The 24,164-nt window shown below is 39.0% G+C and overlaps 1 protein-coding gene across 2 annotated transcripts in view; it reads left to right on the top strand.

The window, feature by feature from the left end:
- The window catches only part of LOC137653567 (small glutamine-rich tetratricopeptide repeat-containing protein alpha-like), a 179,015-nt gene that overhangs the window by 85,639 nt on the left and 69,212 nt on the right, over positions 1 to 24,164 (top strand). For both annotated transcript variants that reach the window (XM_068387075.1, XM_068387073.1), the window contains exons 3-5: positions 1,717 to 1,868; positions 11,961 to 12,110; positions 12,421 to 12,587. In XM_068387075.1, coding sequence (XP_068243176.1) covers positions 1,717 to 1,868; positions 11,961 to 12,110; positions 12,421 to 12,587 — 469 coding nt within the window. The remainder of the gene's footprint in view (positions 1 to 1,716; positions 1,869 to 11,960; positions 12,111 to 12,420; positions 12,588 to 24,164) is intronic.

Here is a 24,164-nt window from a genome sequence, read left to right as displayed (position 1 = left end):
ATATTATTACAACTAGCGAATTACGTAAATTCCTGAGCTCTCATACTCACCTGCTTGACATTACATTATATGATACACAAGAGAATAACTCCGAGCTCTGAGAATGATACGCAACTCCTAGACGTTAATATATATGAACACTGAATATCTAAAGGTCTCTTTATGTGACACTCAAAACCAAACTGGGGAATAACCCTACTTTTAATGGGAACTATTCTTAAATCAGCCTCTAACTTCAATTCTAAGTCGGGGTACTAGAAAGTTACTTGATTAATTATTGGTGATCATAATAATATACACTTTGGAAAAATTTATATATTCAATCAAAATAACAATTCTAAAGTAATACCAAAAATAAATCACTCACAATTTAAATCTCAGCTAGACCTTAGCCTTAAAACAAAATGACACTTCCAGAATTTTATAATCACTTGTTTCACTAGAAGTGAATTTATGAAAATATTTAATTATGACAATTAATGAAAAAAGTTGACTCTTTAACTCTATAGGAAATAAAAAGTAATTACACTTACATATAATTAGCTGTTACTCTTACATCCTTTGGCTCACACAAGGTTACCGAATGGTTAAGCAAAAATAAATACACTTCACTTTTTAACCTATTCACACAGGGCCAGTCACAAAAAAGTAATAAATTTGACAATATAAACTGCACTCACAAATACACTTCACTTCTTTCAAAATCAAAATTTACCAAACGTAAACACTATTCACTATACACTTTGAGGGAAAATACTTCTCGTTTGAAAGGAAAACTATGGCTGAAGAGGTCCTGGTGAGAGGATTGGCAGAAACAGATTTTGTGGAATGACAGGCTGGATCTCTCCTTCCTATGCATTGCTAGGCCCTATATATTCCATCCTAATTAATTCTGGAATTTTCCAGCTAATCATTCTCGAAGTGTGGGGGCAGGTACGGGTGGGCCCTCACGGCATCAATGTTGCCAACTTGACAGTTGTAAACATGGTTGTTGGAAGTATGGTCCTGTCGTCGTCTGACGAGGCACCCCTCTAGGCTAACTGCGCCTACCTCCTCTTGTAATGTAAAAAAAAAAAAAAAAAATTTTAGTCTAGAACCTTCATGCAATTTCCAACCACGTGGAAATATGATGCAAACCCTAGCGTGTCATATAGCATACCTTTTAACAAGATTACATAAGACTTCATAAAAAAACTACGCAAAATAAAAAAATTAATTCTTTAGAATAGCAAATATACATATACGGAACTGAATGAAAATACAACTTAATGAATGACGACAGTCTAATGTGATTTACATACATTTACTTGATACTACATGAGTGGAACTCACCTTACGAGCTGGCTATACATCTCTTGAATGCACAAATGGAATACGTGAACCAAACAATCTGGTCTCATGTTAGACCAGCTTCGTAAGTATGTGTGTGTGTGTATATATATATATATATATATATATATATATATATATATATAAATATATATATATATATATATATATATATATATATATATATATATATATATATATATATATATATATATATATATATATATATATATATATATATATATATGCTTGCAGTATATACACCCATTTATTATTATTACTAGCTAAGCTACAACCCTAGTTGGCGAAGCAATTTGATAATGTTAATTGTACAGTATTGAAAATATGTAATTTCAAGTGATCAAGAACTTATCTTTTATATTACAGCCTGTGCAAGAGACTATGACAAGTGCCTCAGCAACGAGGAATGAAGCCCCACCGAGTGAAGTAGATAAAGCTGAGGCAGAAGAACTGAAGAACAAAGGAAATCAGCTGATGCGAGATGAGAACTTCACAGAAGCTCTAGATTGTTACACTAAGTAAGCTATGATTTTTAAACATTAAACTTGCCCGCTGGTTATATAAAAATGGCTTTAGTCCCTGACGTCCTGCAGAAATTCAAAAACTCGCGGCAATCGCAGATGGAGTTGCCAGGTGTACACTAGCGCCCTCCCGGGAAATTATTCCATCCATCATCAGATCTTCCCTGCCGGCATTGCTGGCAACAACGTTTGGAATTCACTCGCTATCTACCTTGAATTTTGGACAGTTATCTTGGTGATGTACACTGTTTGTGGTTACAGTATAGGCTTTCGCATTATTGGTTTACGCTTTCAGATTCTCTTGAATACTTTTTTGATTTGGATTACTTGGATTATTTTGACCCCTGCTTGTTTTTTTATCTCTGTGTAACTTTTCAATATGGCCGACCCTTCTCCTTCATATAGGAAGTGTGTGAAAGGGTGTAAGACTCGGCTTCCAAAAGCCTCTGTGGATCCCCATTCAATTTGTTTTAGATGTAGAGGTAAAATTTGTGAATATGGGGATCAGGGTGAAAAATGTATTTCATTGTCCGAGAGCGAGTGGTTAGCTTTTGAACGCTACTCTCACAAATTAGAGAGAGACAGAGTTAGGCGTAGTTCTTCTCGATCTAGAGATTTATCTACTTCTAATATCATTGAACCTAATTCTTCCTCTGTAGTGGTAGATCCAGTCTCTAATACTGTTTCATCTGAACCTACAATGAAAGATATGATGACTGCGATTCAAGCTCTTGGTGTAAGGGTAGAATCGCTCTCGGCGGACAGAAACCAACTCATGTCCGACGTTAACCAACTGAAGAGTGTTAGTGTTAAAAGTGCAACTAATGTGTTCAGTGATGTGGAGGGTACGTCTGCGCGAGCCTGTCGTTCACCTAGCCTTAGACATCTTTCAAGGTCCCAAACCCATGGGAGAAGTAATGTCGATCGGCGAAAGGGAACGAGAGGCGTCATCGCTCACGCAGACATCCCCTCGAGCGTACCTGTCGTCACATCGCAGGTCGCTCACCCTCACCATGGGAAGGTGAGGTTAGTTTATTGCCGTCATCTTCGGATGAGGCTGCGCACGGCAAGGTCTGGCGTCATGTTTCCAGACCGCTGAAGAGAAGAGCGGAGGTAGTGGCGCAACAGCGCGATTCGTCACAAAGCGCCTGGGTGTAGCCATTGGGACACTCCAGAGCGTTTTCAGTCATCTGTCAAAGGTTCTCCTGCGAAACTTCCTGACAGGATGTCAGAAATGGACAAAGGTTTATTTCAGACTGATGCGGATCTTATCACTGAGTCTGGTGTTACAGTACATGCACCGCCGCTTCCGCCAGACTGGTTTTCGTCTCCCGAAAATGCGGAGCGTTATGTAAGCGATGAGGAAGGCGAGTTCGCGATCGAAGTTTCTTCGCCTGTGTCACCTAATATTGATCCTAATGGGTCTATGCTGCTAGACATGAAGCAGCAGCTCTCATCTTTTATGCAGTCTTATCAGCCTGCTGTTGACAAAGCGGTGGTTCGTCATGATTCCAATCATGACGCGTTGCCGCACAGGCGGCCTACCAGCAACCACAATGTTGAACAGCGTGATAAGGCTGCTATATCTCATCAAATTCCTGCTTCTATTGCTACTAAACGTCAAGCGACCAAGCGTGACGCCGAGCATCAGCCTTCCAAGCGCGGCGACGATCGCCAGGCAGCAGACCGTGACGCCAGGCGGCAAGCCAGACGTGATGCCGAGCGGCAACCTCGTGAAGTCGAACGTCAGTCAACCCATGACGTCCAACGTCAGTTAGATACTGTTCGACATGCAGTCGGACGTGACGTCGAACGCAAGGTTAGTGAACGTCATGGGGACAGCCATACCTAACGGCTTAAGCGCGCGCACCGCAGCGCTGACGCTTATTATGCGCGCGAGCGGCGCCTTTCTGAACAGAACGCTGCTACGGCTACTGGAATTCTTTCGGAAGAAGAACCGGATCATGATTTCTCTCTGGATGAGCCTTTGGATGCAGTCTTAGAGGAAGAAGAGAAAAAGTCACGTCAAAACTCTGTCGACCTCAAAAAGATTATGTTGGTCTTTACGGAATTATTTCCTGATCACTTTACTCCCGTAGCCCCACGTTCACCTCCTTCGGAGTTTACCTTAGGAAAAACAGCAAGAGCATCGATTTTTACAAAGATGGTAGTCTCTCGTTCCTCAAAGAAAGCGTTGAAATTAATGGGAGTTTGGATGCAATCTAAAAAAGTCCTAGGCAAAACAGGCTTTGCTTTTTCCCCGGCCAGATTAGCCTCCAAGTCTAGCATATGGTACAAGACAAGAGAAGTCCTCGGCTTGGGAGTTCCTGCCTCTGCCCAGGGCGACTTCTCGAGTCTAGTGGATTCTTCTCGTCGTCTGGCTATGAGAAGGACTAAAGTCTTATGGTCCATGTCTGAGTTTGATCATCTCCTCAAAGGCATCTACAGAGCATTTGAAGTGTTTAACTTTCTTGATTGGTCTCTGGGGGCCCTGGGGAGGAAATTTTCTACCATGAAAGATTCTGAAACGGGTAACTTTATACATGTAATGTCATGCATGGATAAAGCAATTAGAGATAGCTTGAATGAGTTAACAGCCTTGTTCACAGCCGGGGTTGTTAAGAAGAGGGCAACTATGTGCTCTTTTCTCTCCTTGGGGGTCACTCCGTTCCAGAGATCAGAATTGCTCTATGCCCCTCTTTCTCCTTCTCTATTCCCTCAGGAGCTAGTAAAGGAAGTTGCCGCTGCTTTGACCCAGAAGGCTACTCATGACTTAGTTTCCAAGACAGCAAGGAAGGTTCTTCCAACTACCTTCTCTGCCCGTAGACCGAAGGAAGATACTTCCTTTCCTCAAGCTTCACAGCCATTTCGGGGAAAGTCTGTCGGTAGAGGTAGCTTCAGACCCGATGGGAGGAGGTCTAGAAGGAGAGGTGATAGGTCTGGCCAAAGCAGAGTCTGACTGCCCTCGCCTTCACACAGCAGTGGGGGCCAGGCTAAACAACTTCTGGCAAGCCTGGCAGAGAAGGGAGCGGACCCTTGGTCTGTTCTTATTTTAAAGGAGGGTTACAAAATCCCGTTCATCTCAAAATATCCGTTAGTTATAGACCCTGTGGATCTCTCGCCCAGATACAAGAAGGAATCAAAGAAACAGGCCATGCAGCTTCAAATGTCTCTCTTGCTAGAAAAGAAGACAATAGAGAGGGTGCGGGACTTAAAATCACCAGGTTTTTATAACTGCTTATTCCTGGTTCCCAAGAACTCGGGGGGAATGGAGACCAGTCCTGGACGTAAGTATCCTCAACAGCTACGTCCAGAAGACAAAGTTCTCTATGGAGACTCAGAAGACTGTGCTTGCAGCAGTAAGGAAGGGTGACTGGATGGTCTCATTAGACCTCCAGGACGCTTATTTTCATGTCCTTATCCATCCAAGTTGCGAACGTTACCTGAGGTTCGTGTACTGGAAGGAGGTCTTCCAGTTTCGGGCCTTGTGTTTCAGCCTCAACACCGCCCCTCTAGTATTCACAAAGATCATGTTGAATGTGGCGAGCATGCTCCATTCAAGAGGCATCAGAGCCTCCTTGTACTTGGACGATTGGCTCCTAAGAGCCCCCTCTTCCAATCGCTGTCTGGAGGATCTACGTCTGACATTGAGTCTGTCAGAAGAGCTAAGACTTCTAGTGAGTTCAGAGAAGTCCCAATTGATTCCATCCCAGAAGATTCTCTATTTAGGGATGGAGATTCAGAGTCTGACTTTTCAGGCTTTTCTGTCACCTGCAAGGATACAACTAGCTCTCCTAAAGCTTTGTGCTTTTCTAAAGAAAGACAGACATCTGTTCAGTGAGAGAGTGGATGAGTCTCCTGGGAACCCTATCTTCACTGGAACAGTTTGTGTCTCTGGGGAGACTAAACTTACGGCCCCTTCAGTTCCATCTCAATTACCATTGGAAAAAAGAGGACAGCCTCAACAGGGAAAGCATTCCCCTTACGGAACCCATAAGAAAGTGCCTTCAATGGTGGAACAACCTAAACAGACTCCAGGAAGGTCTCTCGGAGCAAAAGAACCCAGACCTTGTGTGGTTTTCCAACACCTCGGACTCAGGGTGGGGAGTAACACTGGGAAAGTCAGAGATCTCAGGTCTGTGGACAAGGGAACAAGGAAGCCTCCACATCAATCAAAAGGAGCTGTTGGCAGTCGTGTTGGCCCTCAAAGGTTTCGAGAAGTTAGTTTTAAACAAAGTAGTACAAGTCAATGCCAACAACACCACAGCATTGTCTTACATAGCAAAGCAAGGCGGGACTCGCTCGAGGTTGCTTTACGAAATAGCAAGGACTCTTCTCGTGTGGGCAAAAGAAAGAAAGATATCTTTGTTGACAAGATTCATACAGGGAGAGAAGAACATGATGGCAGACAGCCTCAGCAGGAGGAATCAAGTTCTCCCCACGGAGTGGACGTTGTATCTGGACGTATGCAAGAAACTGTGGCAGATTTGGGGTCATCCACTCATAGACCTTTTTGCGACCTCAAAAACGGAAAGGCTGGACCTCAAAGTGACTTACATAGACGCGTTCCTTATGGATTGGTCGCACCTGGATGTGTACGCATTCCCACCGCTCAAAATGCTGTACAAGGTGTTACAGAAGTTCGTGTCTCCCGAGGGAACCAGGTTAACCCTAGTGGCTCCCTTCTGGCCGTCAAGAGGTTGGTTCACAGAGGTACTGGAATGGATGGTGGAGGTTCCAAGAAGCCTACCATTGAGAATAGATCTTCTCAAACAACCTCACTTGGCAAGAAACCATCTAAACCTCCAAGCTCTATGTCTGACTACCTTCAGACTATCAAAAAACTCGCAAGATTTAGAGGATTTTCGAAGGAGGCAGCCAAGGCTATTGCTAGAGTAAGGAGGACTTCTACCATCAAGGTTTATCAGTCCAAGTGTGAGGTTTTTAGAGGATGGTGTAGAGCTAACTCAGTTTCTTCATCCAGTACCTCTGTAAAGCAAATTGCCGATTTTTTAGAGCTTAGAAGAAAGCACAACTTTTCCTCCTCAACCATCAAGAGGTACAGGAGTATGCTGGCAACTGTCTTCAGGCACAGGAATTTAGATCTCTCAAATAACTAAGACCTTCAAGATCTCAGATCTTTTGAAACTTCTAAGAAGCGTCAACAGGAATCACCTGCCTGGAATTTAGATGTTGTTTTAAAACTCCTCATGAGTGACAGATTCGAGCCTTTACACTCGGCTTCTTTTAAAGACTTAATTTTGAAGACTTTTCTAAGTAAGTCTGACAACAGCTAAGAGAGTCAGTGAAGTTCACGCTTTTAGCAAGAACATTGGTTTCAGAAACGGGAAAGCCATATGCTCCTTGCAGCTTGATTTTCTGGCCAAAAACGAACGTCCTTCTCATCCATGGCCTAAATCATTCGAGATTGCTAATCTCTCTGATATCATGGGTGAAGAGTTGGAGAAAGTTCTGTGTCCTGTTAGAGCACTGAAGTTCTATCTGGACAGGACTAAAGATCTAAGAGGCAATTCAGAGGCTCTTTGGTGTGCAGTCAAGAAGCCTGCATTACCTATGTCTAAAAATGCCTTATCCTTTTTTATAAAACTTTTAATTAGAGAGGCTCACACACACTGTGGTGAGGCAAACCTTAAGCTGCTTAAAGTAAAGACTCATGAAGTTAGAGCTGTGGCAACTTCTGTATCTTTTAAACAATCGTTCTCTGCAAAGCATAATGGATACAACCTTTTGGAGGAGTAAATCTGTATTCGCATCACATTATTTAAAACGTAACTAGACTCTTTATGAGGACTGCTACACTTTGGGACCATTTTTGGCAGCGAATGCAGTAGTAGGTGAAGGATCTATCACTACGCTCCCCTAATCCCTAGTATCCTTTTTCTCCTCTTGGAACTTGTATATATATTTTTATGGTTGTATGGGGGGATTGGTCGACAGTCTTCCGCAATCTTTGATTTAGTCAGGTGGTCCTTTTGTTCCTTGAGAGCACCCGGAAAAAGGGTATTAGTTGAAGTCCTGTCAGCATAGAGGTTATTACCCGTTTGACAGCTCCTAGAGATCTTCAGCCCCCTGGGTGGACCGCTGGATCTCATAAGGATAGTAGACAGAATGAGGCAGAGAATCATTGAAGTCGGCTTCCTTAACAGGTACGAACCCTTAAGCTTGTTTTATTTAACTTTTAAGTGAATTTCCAATTATGTTGCTGTCTCTAACCCTCCACCAAGGGTGTCAATCAGCCATTCTTATATAACCAGCGGGTAAGTTTAATGTTTAAAAATTATATTTTCATAATAAAATAAATTTTTTAACATACTTACCCGCTGGTTATATAACTTATAATCCCACCCTCCTCCCCTCTAGAGATCTATGGGCATGGAAGATCTGGTGATGGATGGAATAGTTCGGCCTATCTCCCGTGAGGGCGCCAGTGTACACCTGGCAACTCTATCTGCGATTGCCACGAGTTTTTGAATTTCTGCCGTACGTCAGGGACTAAAGCCATTTTTATATAACAAGCAGGTAAGTATGTTCAAAAATTTATTTTATTATGAAAATATAATTTTCTTATTCAGACACCATTATTATTGTTGTTAATTTTGGATGTGCAGATCCTTTAGATTTGAGTAATTTTTATAACTGCATTTGTATTTTCACTTATATTGTGTATGTGGACCATTATAGACATAGAATACAGTACAGTACTCAAGTAAAGCATAGTAGCTTTTTAAGATTTTTTAAAAAGAAATATACAGTTTTACAGTAGTACCGTGGGTTATGAGTTTAATTCAATCTGGGAGCAGACTCTTAACTTAAAATGATCATATCCTTAAACAAATTTTCCATAAAAAACAGAAAAACACTCAGAGTGCAGACCTCCGCCACAGCAGCTTATATCTCAAAACCGACATGCCTTGTGATTGATAAAAATTTGGTCAACCTTTTGCTCGACATTGACCTTTGACCTAGTACTTTCAAAATTGAAACATTTACACAACTAATGATTAATACCTGAAAGTTTCATTACTCTTCGAGTAAAATTGTGGCCAGGAATCTGTTCACAAATAAACTAAAAGACAAGCAGGGGCAGAAACATAACCTCCTCTTAACTTTGTTGGCGGAGGTAATAAAGGACATTCACTCCATGTGTTCATGACAGAAGAACAATAGGTAATTGCTGGTCACAAGCCCTTGAAAGACTAATCCTGCTCTTCTGTACTAATGCCACCAGTATATGCCAAGTAATCGAGGAGATTGAGCACTCTCCTCTGTCTACCTGGACAATGGAGTATCGCTTCGGTCTCTTACTTTTATAATGTACTTCAGTTCCTTTGAAAGTAGCTGTACCATCGCTCGGTACTGGTCCTGCCCACTAGTGTACTTTTCAAAGTGCTGAGCCAGTCAGAGACTGGTCCCCGCTAAGCCGACCACCCCCGTTCACCAGTGGGATGGTACACTACACCGTTTCTACTTTCTGGCACCTGGGATTGTTTCCTGAATATAGAATGAGACCATTCACACCTTGATTCATAATCTGACTTCTAATTTTACATTCTTGATCCATTCTTTTTATAGGGAGACAAAACAAACCTAGAACCGGTTGACGATTACTGTCGATGGATTGATGATCAGTCAAGGTAGCCCCTTTTGGGCACTAAGACCATTGTTGCTTTAAGGATCGGATAGGTGCTGGACTTCTTGTTTACCTCCCAGGACAATGATTTAGGGGTTTGCAGACTGTGGACAGATGTAGTCCGCAGATTGCCTAGCGTTCGAATGCCGACCACACTCCAACGTTCACTAAGATAAAGATAAAAAAGATAAAACGGTGGAATACCTAGAAATCTGGGCAAAAGATAAACAGTCAAGAGAACTGGGCACTGGACACCACCCCTCAATTTCATATACTGGGCAAGGAAACCCAGCTAGAACCTCTAATTTCCATATTATCTGTTCTTGTCTTGAGCTTGCTGAATAAACAGGTAGTATGACCGTTAATTTATTTCTGGGGGAAATCAGCAATCAACAATAAGAAGCTCTGACTTCTTTAGGTAAGATTTTGAGCGGGGTATATTTTATGTGAGGAAGTATATTGAAAGAGGATTATTTAAAAGTGATTTAATTTCCAAACTAAAAAAATGAAGTAGGTTGAGAATAACCTTGAATGTGAATTTACAGTCATACACTAGCTAGACTAAAAAGTATTGGAAAAAAAAAAAGAAAAAAAAAACTGCCCACTCATTGGACACTCCCATAACAATATAACACACTGTAATCACAATTAGAGGTAATTTAAAGAGAATTATCTAAATGGAAATGCAAGCTACTGGACAGTATTAAAATAAAGTTACAACTGGTTATCCCATAATAGAATTAACATTGGGGATGAATCTGACAGGGCTGTGGGCCAAAGAACAATGAGCCTGTTTTTACTTGAAAACTGTTACTGCCTGAAAGACACATTTCGTTTACTAAAAATATTATTATTACCCTTTCCTATTAGTGCTATTTTTTCAAAAGCAGTCAGTGCCATACAAATTTTCTGTAAAGATGGAGGGTTCTGAAGGAAGTGCACCTTTGCAATTTAATGAATTATTATGCACTTGAAACCTAACACAAGCACTGGAATTGGAGTAGTGCTATATATTCAGTAAGAAGTTTCAGAGAATCCAAGAGTATCATTAAAGAATAATGACACTATGATGGGAAAATGTCTGTTAGTGATAAGCAAACAGACATAAAAAACTAATTAGGGGTAAATGGTATCCAGCTTCAAGCATAATTTCTCCACAAGTTTCACTTACTGTCTGTAATGTACCTGGAATCAACAAACACATGTTTTCCACTTTTGGATCCTCTTGTGTCAGTCCAGTATTCCACATGCCTCACAGATTGAGGATATGCACAAATTGGGAACTGCGTGACTGTAATGCTAGCTACCATCTCCAAGCCCTACACAGAGTAGGGCGTGCTGCCAACTACCTGCTAAGAAAACAAAGGAATTTTGAGGGACATGTGTAACAATCTTAAAATCATTACCGGTGTATTTCAAATATAGCTAATATTTTACCACAGTAAAAGGATACACTGCGAGAGCTGGGAGGGAAGTGGTGCGAAGCAAGCCCAGTGCAAAGGAGAACGGGCATTTGAAATCATCGCGCCGCGAGACGTTTTATTGCAAATACTGTATTTTATTTTTTATTTAATAGATATTGCTGTTCTCTATTTTAAATATAAGTGAAATTGTGAAATATAAACTCACATAGAGCAAAATCGTGAAGAAAGAACCCACTTATTAGGAGGTCTGATTAATCCTATCCAGTTGTGGATAGGGGCCTCCTTTGTACGTATGGCCAGGAGGGTACGAAGGGCATGTTCAGTGATGTTGAGAGGATGGGTCAGATCGTCCCTGTAGACCAAGTTTACTGGGACGATTCAACCCCTCATCCTCCTCCTCTTTCCAAGCAGTAACCCCTGTCCACCTTCTCTTCTCTTCTTGTTTCCCTCATGCTATTCATGACTCTCTTTAAAGGTAAGGTGCAGGTTGATTTGTTAATTATTTTTATTTTTCATATGTTATATTAATTTTTATTAATGTTTTATGTTAGAGGTTATAAATTCTTCATTAATTACCTTTAATAATGAATGTGTACTGTATGGGTAGTTATGGACTTGTGAAACACATTGAATGAATTTCCTTTTATTTCTTATTTTTTGCTTATGGGAAAAATTGTATTAGATTGCGAGCTCTCTCCAGAAGAATTAAGCTTTCAAATCGAGGTACTACTGTACTCAGTTTTGAAGTATTTTGAAATATATCACGAATTGTGATATATGTCAATAACCAATTTATTTTTGACATAACCTTATACTGTACTCTTTTTCATGTAATGCATTTTTATATTTCTTTTCATGTGTGATACATTTTTGTGTGAAGCAGGTAGTAAGTTATTAGAATAAAGTTATAGTATCTAAGTTTTTTCTTTAAAGAAATTTTAAGGAGCAAAGAAAATATGTATTTTGAAAAATAGTTTAAGATGTTAGTATTATCATGTTTATTCTCCTTTACAGAGCAATTAGTAAAGATTCTAGAAATGCTGTATACTATTGCAATAGAGCAGCAGCACACAGTAAGCTAAATCAGCACTTAGACGCCATTCAGGATTGTAAACGAGCATTACAAATTGAACCACAATATAGCAAAGCATATGGAAGAATGGGGTAAGTTCTTTCGAGAGTTTTTCATAAGGGGGAAATACTTTAATGTAATCTTTCAAGCATGGTAACATCTCCATTGGTACAGTTGTTTGAGAGAATTTTTCTAATATTTTCGTATATGTTTATGTTAAAGAGTATTATATGTGCAGTATTCAGTAATGTCAGTAAATGATTGTAAATGTTTCTACTGTACATGATGTAGTACTTGCTAAGAGGCAGTAGTTGTTGGCTGCATGTTGGTATATAAGTGAATCATATTAATTTTGGTGAAGACATTTTATTCATGTGATTATACTTATTCTTATTTTGGTAGCTTGGCATACTCAAGTTTAAACAACCATCTCCAAGCAAAAACCTGTTACTTGAAGGCTTTGGAACTTGAGCCGGACAACGAGAGTTATAAGGGAAATTTAGCTATTGCCGAAGAGAAACTTCAAAGTGAACCCAGTCAACCAACTGTTAATCCTTTTGCTGGAATTGGTAAGACTAATTTTTGGTATTTTGTAAAATTTTCATGATTTTGTAGAGTGGAAATTCTGACTTTTTCCTGAAAAGCCTCTTTTTGGTGGGGAAAAGAAAATAGCTAGCATAAGATTTGTCCTCATTTATTTTATCAAAATCACTTAACAGATGATTTGGTAATTTTGTGACAGATCCTTATTATTGCACATTATAGTATCTATAAAGGCTGGATGTGCTGTATAGTTTGTATATCTTCATCATTATAGATTGATTATACATATTTTGTAACCTTCATTAAGTATTCATCAATATTTTCCTTGGAATTGACAATATATGACACTAGTAATATAATTGGTTTCACCTAAAAGTTATCACCCATTCACAGTCCCCTCCTAGAGAATACGGAGACAGAGTCACATAATATTTTGTTCTTTGCTGAAGTTCTGGGATGACCAGGAAAACCCTTGAAGCAGAATAAGCTTTTTATATCATTATTACTTCAACCTCCATCTTTTAACTATTTTCCTCCATCTTACTGTCTTAAATTATTTTTTTTTTGCTTGATTATTGATAAGGGATGCCATTCTTTGCATTGGGATTCAATTTCAAAGCCAAAAGTGTGAGAGCTGTAGTGGTCTCCAGAGTCACCTGATAGTGTTGTAACCTGAGAAGTATTAATGCAGTATATTAGTCATATTGGTATCTCAGTGGTCAGACTATTTCTCTTTAACTGGTCAGTGGATTCCAGGGGGCCTTTTGTCTGGGTATAGGGCTCCCAGCATGTCTAGCTTGCTTCACAAGGTTATAAAGTGGGGAGGATTATATTCATGTAATGCTTTCAAGTCCAGTAAGCAAATTTGGCTTGCACTTGAATCCCCATTCAGATTGCAGCCATCCTTTCTAGGTAGTAGGGTAGGGAGTGAACAAAAAGATTCGGTTCTTAGTGGTGTCATTGGCGAAGGAATGAATTCCATGAAATGCCATTGGTATCCCTTTAAGATTTCTCTTTCCAAGTTATCTAAACAGTTCAGTCAAAGCTATTTTTTTTAAATTAGAGTTATTCCAACACTAAATGCAAACCCTATCGCTATTTATAGGAATTATACTTTTGGCGAAGTTGGAAGACTAACCATAAGACTTATAACGTGGTGTAACTACCCTACCACTAGTAAGCGAGGGGTAGGGGGAGCACCCGGCTACCTAGCTCACACACGAACCTGGGTTGTCTCGTCACTTTTTACTGTTTGGCTCGGTGAGAGTAGAAGTTCTTCTCTCTCTGACCAACTCTTTTAACCCTGGATAGGTGTGGTGGGTCGTACACGACCTGAGGTTTAAAAAAAAAAATTTTTTTTGGGCCATAAAATCTCCTCCGTATTAGTTGTGAGTGATATCGACCTGCGAGACCTCACTTCAGTGTGCGCAGCAGTCAGGTGAGGACGCATTTCATCCCAGCTCTTTTCCTTGTGCCATTTCTGAGATACCCTCGGGTCGAGCTCGACCCATCAATACCTAATTAGGGTAAGTTGTGTAATATAAAATTTTTATATAAATATCGAATGTGCAGTAGTGTTTAGGCTTATATGAAAAAGGATTGTTGTAAAGTGTTTGTGAATGTCTTCTACCCCGTATGTTTTTATAAAATAGCTCCAGTTTCTGTAAGTTTGTACCTTTATGATAACTAAATTATGATCATTATTTTATTATATTTAATTACAAAATAATATATAAACTTCATTCTAGCTACCTTAATAATTTCCTGCAAATCATCGAAGAATTTTATAAGTAAATGACTCGCTGATATTGACATACCTTTATCCATTCCAGGTAGCAGATTTGACCTTCCAAGGTGGTGTGATTGGCAGCCATTTTGTGAGCATATCTGAAACAAGCTGGCCTAGCTCTATGTATTCATATTTTTTATAAAATTTCTGATATTTTCATGCATAAATAACATGCTCAACAATGTATATAAGGATTTTATTTATGAAAAAAATCAAAATAGAAATCCGAAGAAAATAAAAAAAAAATAATAATTCTCATTTTTAAACCACTAAATAATATCCAAGTGCAGATTCTTTTCCACATTTTTGTTGTACGATAATTATACAATATCCTGTAAAAATTTGTCACTAAATATGTCAGGGACGCTAGTGAGCATCGCTTCGGCCAGTTCTCTGTTCTCGTGTGCATCGTGTGGTTGTACCCTGTTCGGTCCGTTATTAACATTGCTTATTATCTTCCTGTTTTCACATTCCATTTTTTATTTCATGTATAATCATGGGTCCTAAGAAGCTTAGTTTTGGTACAGGTATTAGTAGTGGTGAGAAAAGGAAGAAAGCAATGCTTTCATTAGAATTGAAGCAAGGAATTGTAGAAAAACATGAGCACGGTGTGCGTGTTGAGTGATCTGTATAAACAATATGGCCGGAATATGTCTACGATCTTGACGATCATCAAGCAGAAGGCAGCCATTAAAGCAGTCAAACCATCGAAGGGGATCACCAGTATTTCGAAATGTCGCAGCCCTACCCTGAGAGAGATGGAACGCCTTTTGTTGATATGAATAAAGGACAAAGAGATGTTTGGCGATACAATCACTAAAACGATCCTTTACGAGAAGGCCAGCGCTATCTATTGTGACTTGAAGGCGGCGGGCTCTGGGGGTGACGCGAGGGAGAGTTCAACCAATCCTACGACGGAAGAATTCAAGGTATCTTGCAGTTGGTTCGAGAAATTTAAGAGACGGACTGGGATTCATTCAGTTGTTCGGCACGGAGAGGCTTCAAGTTCGGACACCAAGGCTACTAACGATTTTGTCAAGAAGTTCGAAAAGATCGTGGAGGATGAAAGCTACGTAGAGCAGCAAGTTTTCAATGGAGATGAAACCGGTCTGTTTTGAAAAAAGATGCCTAGTCAAACATCACCGCCAAAGAGAAGAAAATGCCTATACATAAGCCTATGAAGGATTGGTTGACTCTTGCCCTATGTGCCAACGCCAGTGGTGACTGCAAAATCAAGTTGTCATTGATTTATCATGACGAAAACCTTAGGGCATTTAAGGCACATAGAGTCAATAAGGACATGCTGCATATTTTTTGGCGTGCTAATTCTAAGGCTTCGGTTACTAGGCACTTCTTTGTTGAATGGGTAATCCAAGTTTTCGGCCCTGCAGTCAAGAAGTACCTTCAGGAGAGGAATTGCCTGTAAAGGGCTTACTTTGCTTGGATAATGCTCTCATTCACCCCCCGAGGACTCGAAGATGATATCATCGACCATTCAAGTTTATCAGAGTGCTGCATCATCTTCCACCGAACACCCCACCCCTATCCTCCAGCCCATGGACCAGCAAGTCATCTCTAATTTTAAAAAGCTCTACACCAAGCACTTATTTAAGCAGTGCTTTAATGTCACGCAAAGCACCAACTTAACTTTGCGTGAATTTTTGAGGAGCCATTTCAATATCGTGCACTGCCTGAAGATCATAGATCAAGCTTTGGAGGGAGTAACTCGACGGATACTGAATTCAGCTTGGAAGAAGCTATGGCCAGATGTTGTTTCTCCCAGAGATTTTGAAGGTTTTGGCCCCAAACCTGAACCTGTGCTTGCCGTAGAGGAAGACGTAGAAGAGATTTTATCCCTTGGCAAGTCCATGGGTTTGGAGTCGATGAAGAAGACATCACCGAACTCGTCGAGGAGCATCATGAAGAGCTCACCATCGAGGAACTCGGGGAGCTGCATGCCATGCAGAATGATGAGTTCCAAGCGCAGTTGAGTGAGTCGGAGGAGATCGAGGAGGTAGAGCACATCTTAAGTTCAGCTGCAATGAAAGAGATGTTAGCACATCATCAACACGTGGTTGACTTCATTAATAAGTATCACCCACAGAAACTTCAGGTTTGCCGTGTAGTTTCGTAGTACGTTGATGTCTGGTTAACCCATTTCAGAAAAATTCTGAAAAGGCATACCAAGCAACTTTCTCTCGATAGTTTCTTTAAAAAATCTACGAAGCGGTCTAGTGATCTTGATAAGAGAAAGAAGAAAACTAAGATTGAAGTGATTGAAAATGATGAAAATTAAAAATCAAAAAGAAAAAAAGAAAATGAAAAAAAAAAATATAAAATATGAGAATTAAATAAAAATAAATAAGCTAAGTTAAGTTACGGTACGTTATCGCAGTCACCATCTCTACCTCCTCGCCGACCGTCCGTCTCCTCCTGCGTAGCAAAGCCTACACCTTCATTAGCCTGTCTCAAAGGTAAAGTGACAATAAAAACCCCCTTTTTTATTTATTATTTCTTTATAATTATTCTTTTTTAAATCTCTATTATATAATGCAATTGTATTATTGCTATGTGTAATTGTGTAGTAATTTATTAAGAAGTTATCATAGGTTTTTGGGCTGTAGAACGAAATATACAAATTACAGTGTATTTTTATGGGAATATTCGCTCCAACATATGATCGTTTTAACATACGATCTAGGTCCCGGAATGAATTAAGATCGTGTGTAGAGGTTCCACTCTATATATATATATATATATATATATATATATATATATATATATATATATATATATATATTACACACACACACAGTTAACTCGTTAACACAAGGATTATGTTCCTGGAGAGGTCGTGTTAACGGAACATAATTTCTCCATAAGAAATAATGGTAATAGGGGGTGTTTCGTTCCTGGATATTGGGAAAGTCGGCGTGAGAAGCTTGGTGGGTATTTAAATGAACATAAATAATGACTCAGTGCCAATATCTAGTAAAGTTTGTAATCTAGGTGTATTTCTTGATTGTAACTTGTCTCTCAATGCCCAAATAAATAATGGAGTAAAAGCTGCTGGTTATCATTTAAGAAATATTGCTTTTATAAAAGAGTACCTGGTTGAAAATTCTGTAAAGAAACTTGTGATAAACTTTGTTATTACCAGGTTTGATTACTGCATCTCCATCTATTACAATTTATCAAAAGTACAACTTAAGAAATTACAAAACATAATAAACAGAGAAGCAAGACTTATAAAAAGTGTCCCATCTAGAGAAAGGATCACCCCTATACTAATCGATTTACACTGGCTGCCGATTAGAGTGAGAATTGAATTTAAGATATGTACAATAACCCACCAAGTTATCAGAACCAGTCATCCAAAATACTTGAGAGAAATTGCTACATATTGCGCAGCCAACAATTCATGTCGACACGATAATAGTTATAGATGGTCTCAAACTATTGGAACCTAGATACCGTATATGTCTACTGTAGGCTTCACAGCCTTTAAATATGCATGCCTGAGACTATACAATAAGTTCCCACGAGACATCCGAATGAAAAGACATTAAGGCGTTCAAGAGGAAACTGAAGACTTTCTTATTCCCTGAGTTGTATGACAGTGATGATTCAACAGTAAATAAGCAATACGTGATATGAAACGTTGAATACTCTGAACGAACAAGATATGACGACAATAGAGGTCCTGTAGAGAGTGGGGTTCCCTTGCTTTATGGGACCGGAAAAGTAGCCGCCAAAGGTAGAGGTAATAGTAAAATAAGTTATTACCCATGTACATTCACACTATGACGCATCACGTTCGTCACCACTGTCGGCTGTTGCCTGCATCGCTCACGTCCCCATTCTCAACATCTCAACACACACACAGACACACACACACTCTCTCTCTCTCTCTCTCTCTCTCTCTCTCTCTCTCTCTCTCTCTCTCTCTCTCTCTCTCTCTCTCTCTCTCTCTCTCATGATTATTTATTTACAGTCATTAAGTACAATTTAAGGTTAAGAAACACAAGAAACAAAAGTATTTTATGTACGAATGCACAATACTATGACGTATGCATATGAAAAACATTAGCGATTTCTTTTTCTTTCATTTCAGTAAATAAATAACAGACTGTAACATATTTTTCCTTTTAGTGTAATGTTTATGTTAAAGTGAATTTCCCTCCTAAGAGCAAGAGAGAGAGAGAGAGAGAGAGAGAGAGAGAGAGAGAGAGAGAGAGAGAGAGAGAGAGAGAGAGATAGAGAGAGAGAGAGGTTAATAAGAATCAATTTAAGCTTACAACCAAATAAATTTTAGTTTTAATGTAATACCATAAAAAAGGTAATTTAATTTTACGAATAAATGTACATCAATACTTGTAAATGTAGATGTTTACAATTTAGCATGTTTACAGTACAGTACATTGCAGCTCTTTATTTGTGAATATGGTTTGCTCGAAGATAGTATAAAATAGAAAGATTTTGTAAGGTTAACAAATTAGGGTACAAAAATGATATTGCATTAGTATAAGATAAATTTAATTGTTACATTTACCAATATTTACAGTATATTAAATATCGTTGTTTACATTGTGTACCTAGATAGCTGTGGATTGTCAACGTGGACAGCTGATTCATCTGTTGTTGTTTGATACACATTCTAATAAGAAACGGGGCAAGAGTTCAACAAGAAATGGGGCAAGAGTTCGTTGAACAGTGATCTTTTTTCAAGGATTATGTGATAAAGAGCAAAATCATATCAACGGTACTCTGTTAACTATATGTGAGCGTAATCGTGATACCATCAGGACTTTGAAAACAGCTGACAACAAGCCCAAAATAAAAACAATCCGTAATTGCTGTTGTTAAAATACATCTTGAATTGTTAATAGATAAGTACAAGAATTATTGAACGAAGTTCAGATAACATCGAAAACCAGGATTATTTTAGACATCTTTCAGTTCATATATGTTATGTTGTTGGCTATTAAGCTACAGAGAGAGAGAAAGAGAGAGAGATATACTGTATATATACTGTGACTATTACATATTGGTGCTGATGTAATATTCATTAAGAGATTTCGGAAGAGTTAAGATTATCTAAAGAACTCTGTGTTATTCGTACTTCAGTATATGTGCGTGTAATCGCAATACGGTAGCGTGACCTTGAGATCAGCGATGCCTACCAAAAGTTGTTGTTGATTATTGAAATGCACAAGAAATTGAAAAAATAGAATGCAAACATGCTTTGATAAACCACAATAATGCCTAATGAATTATGAAGGCTTAATAATAAATAGAAAATTAAATACTGTATGAAGCTTTAAAAATTAACTACCCATATGTGCCCGCACACATATAGTCTCACACACACAGAAAGAGTGAGGTGTTCGTATGAAAACTAATAATAATGGCTACAAACGAATTGTATTAAAAGTAATTGTTGATTATTGAAATGCATAATAAATTGAAAAAATATTATACAAACATGCTTAATGAACTACAATAATTTCTTATGATATATGAAGGCTTAATAATAGATAGAAAATTAAGTACTGTATGAAGCTTTAAAAATGAACTACCCGTACGTGCTCGCGCACACATAGTCACACGCACACAGAAAGAGTGAGAAGGTGTTCAGATGAAAACTAATAATAATGGCTATAAATGAATTGTATGAAAACTGTAATATCCTGTAACATATTGTGCTGATGTAATATTCATCATGAAGATATTTCAAGTAAATTAAGAAATCATATATAAAATACTCCACTTTTATGTATGCAATCTTTCGATCAGTAGCGAGACCTTCAGATCAGCCGATTATACACGCATATTTGATTTTTTACTTGATAATATTGAAGTTCTCTGTGTCGCGTATAAGTTAAATCGTGTAGTAGAAACACGTGTAAAGCACGAGCTGACTGTATATTTCTGTAAAACGTTAAGTCCAATATTAAAGTAGTTTTATATCTTTTGACAGTTATTTATCATGGAATAACAGTCACTTCAATGATTATAAAGTTTTTTTTGTGCTTTACGATTATTATTTATATGAAAAAAAAATTCTGAAAAATATTTTGGTTGTTTAGAGGGAAATACAATATGAAATAAAGCAAACATTTGATAAATGTATTTTGCGATCAGCAGTAAAACAAATAAACATAGAAATGTTGGTTATTATAGAGTAAGTGGTCATATATATCCGATAGTGACAAATCTCGTATATAGCTACCGATGGTAGATCCGCTGCCTCATAGTGAAGTGGTTAAGCAAGAGAATGCCTTGATGAAATTGCTCATTCAGCAGGGAATTTTTTTCACGTGTTTAAGCTGGACGGGCAAAAGACCTCTTGAACTAGAGCAAGGGTTCTTAACCGGGCGTGTGTGAACCTGGCTCCTAAGGGGTGCGAGGATACCTGTGAAATATTGAAGAAAATATGTTTTTACCTTGGCTTTATATTTTTTCCTGTAAAAAAACCTTTTTGCTTAGTCTTAAACAGTGTTTGAAGAGATATACCTAAATCTATTTTCCTAATGAAGAGCTAAAGGTGCAACAAACTCGAGTCCAAGGTACACGTATGTGATTTGGATGAACGAGGAAAGGACGAGTATAGGACACGAGGCAACACACACACACAAACACATACACACACACACAAAGAGAGAGAGAGATCTTCTTTGATGGTTACTTCTCCTGTGGAGAGTTACAAGCCTGTAATAACTGGATCTTGAACCCTTTCATGTAGAATTTTGAAGACGTCTTTGATGATTACTTCTCCTGTGGAGAGTTACAAGCCTATAATAACTGGATCTTGAACCCTTTCATGTAGAATTTGAAAGATGTTGACGATGATGGCAGCATCATGGAAGATCTCATCGACATGAGACACAATCATGGAATCCAAATGAAGTTCACCAATAGTCAGCTGGACCACTTCTGGCCTTCTCAGCTGGAAGCATACCCTTCACTAGCAAGGAAAGCACTCGAAGTGCTGGTACCTTTTGCAACTACCTACTTGTCTGAACAAGGATTTTCTTATCTACTTCACATCAAAACAAAAAGCAGAAATCAGCTGAATTCTGAACATGACATGCGAGTAGCACTCAGTACTAAGACACCAAGATTTGATGCCATCATGGATAAAAAACAGCAACAACGAAGTCACTAGGTTTACAATGCAGTACGGGCAGAATATAGTGTAATTTTAAACCAAATAAAAAAATATTCTTGTTGATACATACTCATAATTTTTTTCTCTTGAAAGAAGTTTAAGCTGTATGAATGAATATTGAATAAAAAAAGGGATTTTGATGAAGGAAAAATCTATTTCTGGGCGAGGAACCTGTGTCGCCCAGTGAAATGCCCCTATAGCACCATTTCTAAGGCATACATATACCAAAGGCACTTCCCCCAATTTTGGGGGGTAGCCGACATCAACAATGAAACAAAACAAAAAGGGGACCTCTACTCTCTACGTTCCTTCAGCCTAACCAGGGACTCAACCGAGTTCAGCTGGTACTGCTAGGGTGCCACAGCCCAACCTCCCACATTATCCACCACAGATGAAGCTTCATAATGCTGAATCCCCTACTGCTGCTACCTCCGCGGTCATCTAAGGCACCGGAGGAAGCAGCAGGGCCTACCGGAACTGCGTCACAATCGCTCGCCATTCATTCCTATTTCTAGCATGCTCTCTTACCCCTCTCACATCTATCCTCCTATCACCCAGAGCTTTCTTCACACCATCCATCCACCCAAACCTTGGCCTTCCTCTTGTACTTCTCCCATCAACTCTTGCATTCATCACCTTCTTTAGTAGACAACCATTTTCCATTCCCTCAACATGGCCAAACCACCTCAACACATTCATATCCACTCTAGCCGCTAACTCATTTCTTACACCCGTTCTCTCCCTCACCACTTCGTTCCTAACCCTATCTATTCGAGATACACCAGCCATACTCCTTAGACACTTCATCTCAAACACATTCAATTTCTGTCTCTCCATCACTTTCATTCCCCACAACTCCGATCCATACATCACAGTTGGTACAATCACTTTCTCATATAGAACTCCCTTTACATTCATGCCCAACCCTCTATTTTTTACTACTCCCTTAACTGCCCCCAACACTTTGCAACCTTCATTCACTCACTGACGTACATCTGCTTCCACTCCACCATTTGCTGCAACAACAGACCCCAAGTACTTAAACTGATCCACCTCCTCAAGTAACTCTCCATTCAACATGACATTCAACCTTGCACCACCTTCTCTTCTCGTACATCTCATAACCTTACTCTTAGCCACATTAACTCTCAACTTCCTTCTCTCACACACCCTTCCAAATTCTGTCACTAGTCGGTCAAGCTTCTCTTCTGTGTTTGCTACCAGTACAGTATCATCCGCAAACAACAACTGATTTACCTTCCATTCATGGTAATTTTCGTCTACCAGTTCTAATCCTCTTCCAAGCACTCGAGCATTCACCTCTCTCACCACTCCATCAACATACAAGTTAAACAACCACGGTGACATCACACATCCCTGTCTTAGCCCCACTCTCACCGGAAACCAATCACTCACTTCATTTCCTATTCTAACACATGCTTTACTACCTTTTGTAGAAACTTTTCACTGCTTGCAACAACCTTCCACCAACTCCATATAACCTCATCACATTCCACATTGCTTCCCTATCAAGGCATAGTTATTGCTAAATACAGTGAACCCTCGCTACTTCGCGGTTCGACCATCGCGGATTCACCACTTCGCGGATTTTTTCCATAACCCATATATATACAGTAATATATATATATATATGTATGCATGTATTTATGTATATATGTAGGTATGTATATGTGTATACATATAAATATATATATATATATACACACACACACACACACATATATATATATATATATATATATATATATATATATATATATATATATATATATCTAAAGTAGGAAGATGTGATGTAGTTCTAAGGGAAAAGTATGGGAAATATGTCTGGGTAATAAGCAAAGCTCTACCTCCAGTTTGTTTCTACATTATGATCAGAGATAAATGTAAACAAAACATTGGTTGCCATTTTTTATCGTGCTTTTTAGCATGTTTAGGAAATGCATGATATAAAATCACCTTTAATATTTGTGCCTGTTTTAGTTTAAGGTACTGTAGTACATGCATTAAGTGTTCTGTACATTAAAGGGTAGTTTGTTAACAGTACTACGTACAAGGGAAGGTTTTAAAAGTCTGAATATACATGTTGAATAAATAGGTAAATATGGTGTCACTACTTCGCGGATTTTCACCTATCGCGGCCGCGACTGGAACCTATCTACCGCGATAAACGAGGGTTCACTGTATACCAGAGAAAAAAAGGATGCATGGAATGCCAGGAATAAACCCAGCTCGCTCACTGTATGAGTGTCGGTATAGTAAACTGGGGCGTGATAGGACCACGACCATAGGTCCCTCACTAGTTAGACCTCTCCCTCATCAACATCCCCCAGAACAATGAGGTGCCGTCCTACACCCATCTGCTGCCGCCTCCTACGACTATCCTCCCCCACCCCTACACCTCCCCACCCCCTTACTTCATTTCTCCATAGCACCAGCGTTGGTTATTACATCAAATTTGTATTTTGGTTATTACATCAAATTTGTATTTTTAGCTTTCTCATATATTCAGAATCCAGGGGGTGCGAGAACTGACTGCTGATTTGAAAAGGGTGCGAACACTGAAAAAGGTTAAGAACCACTGAACTAGAGAATGTATTTTTCTCCAGTTTCATTTAAATGTCT

Source organism: Palaemon carinicauda, chromosome 14 (assembly GCF_036898095.1).
Source record: "Palaemon carinicauda isolate YSFRI2023 chromosome 14, ASM3689809v2, whole genome shotgun sequence".
In the NCBI taxonomy this organism is placed as follows: Eukaryota; Metazoa; Arthropoda; class Malacostraca; order Decapoda; family Palaemonidae; genus Palaemon; species Palaemon carinicauda.
The sequence above is the reverse complement of the archived record's forward strand: the minus strand, read 5'-3'. Positions and strand labels throughout refer to the sequence as shown.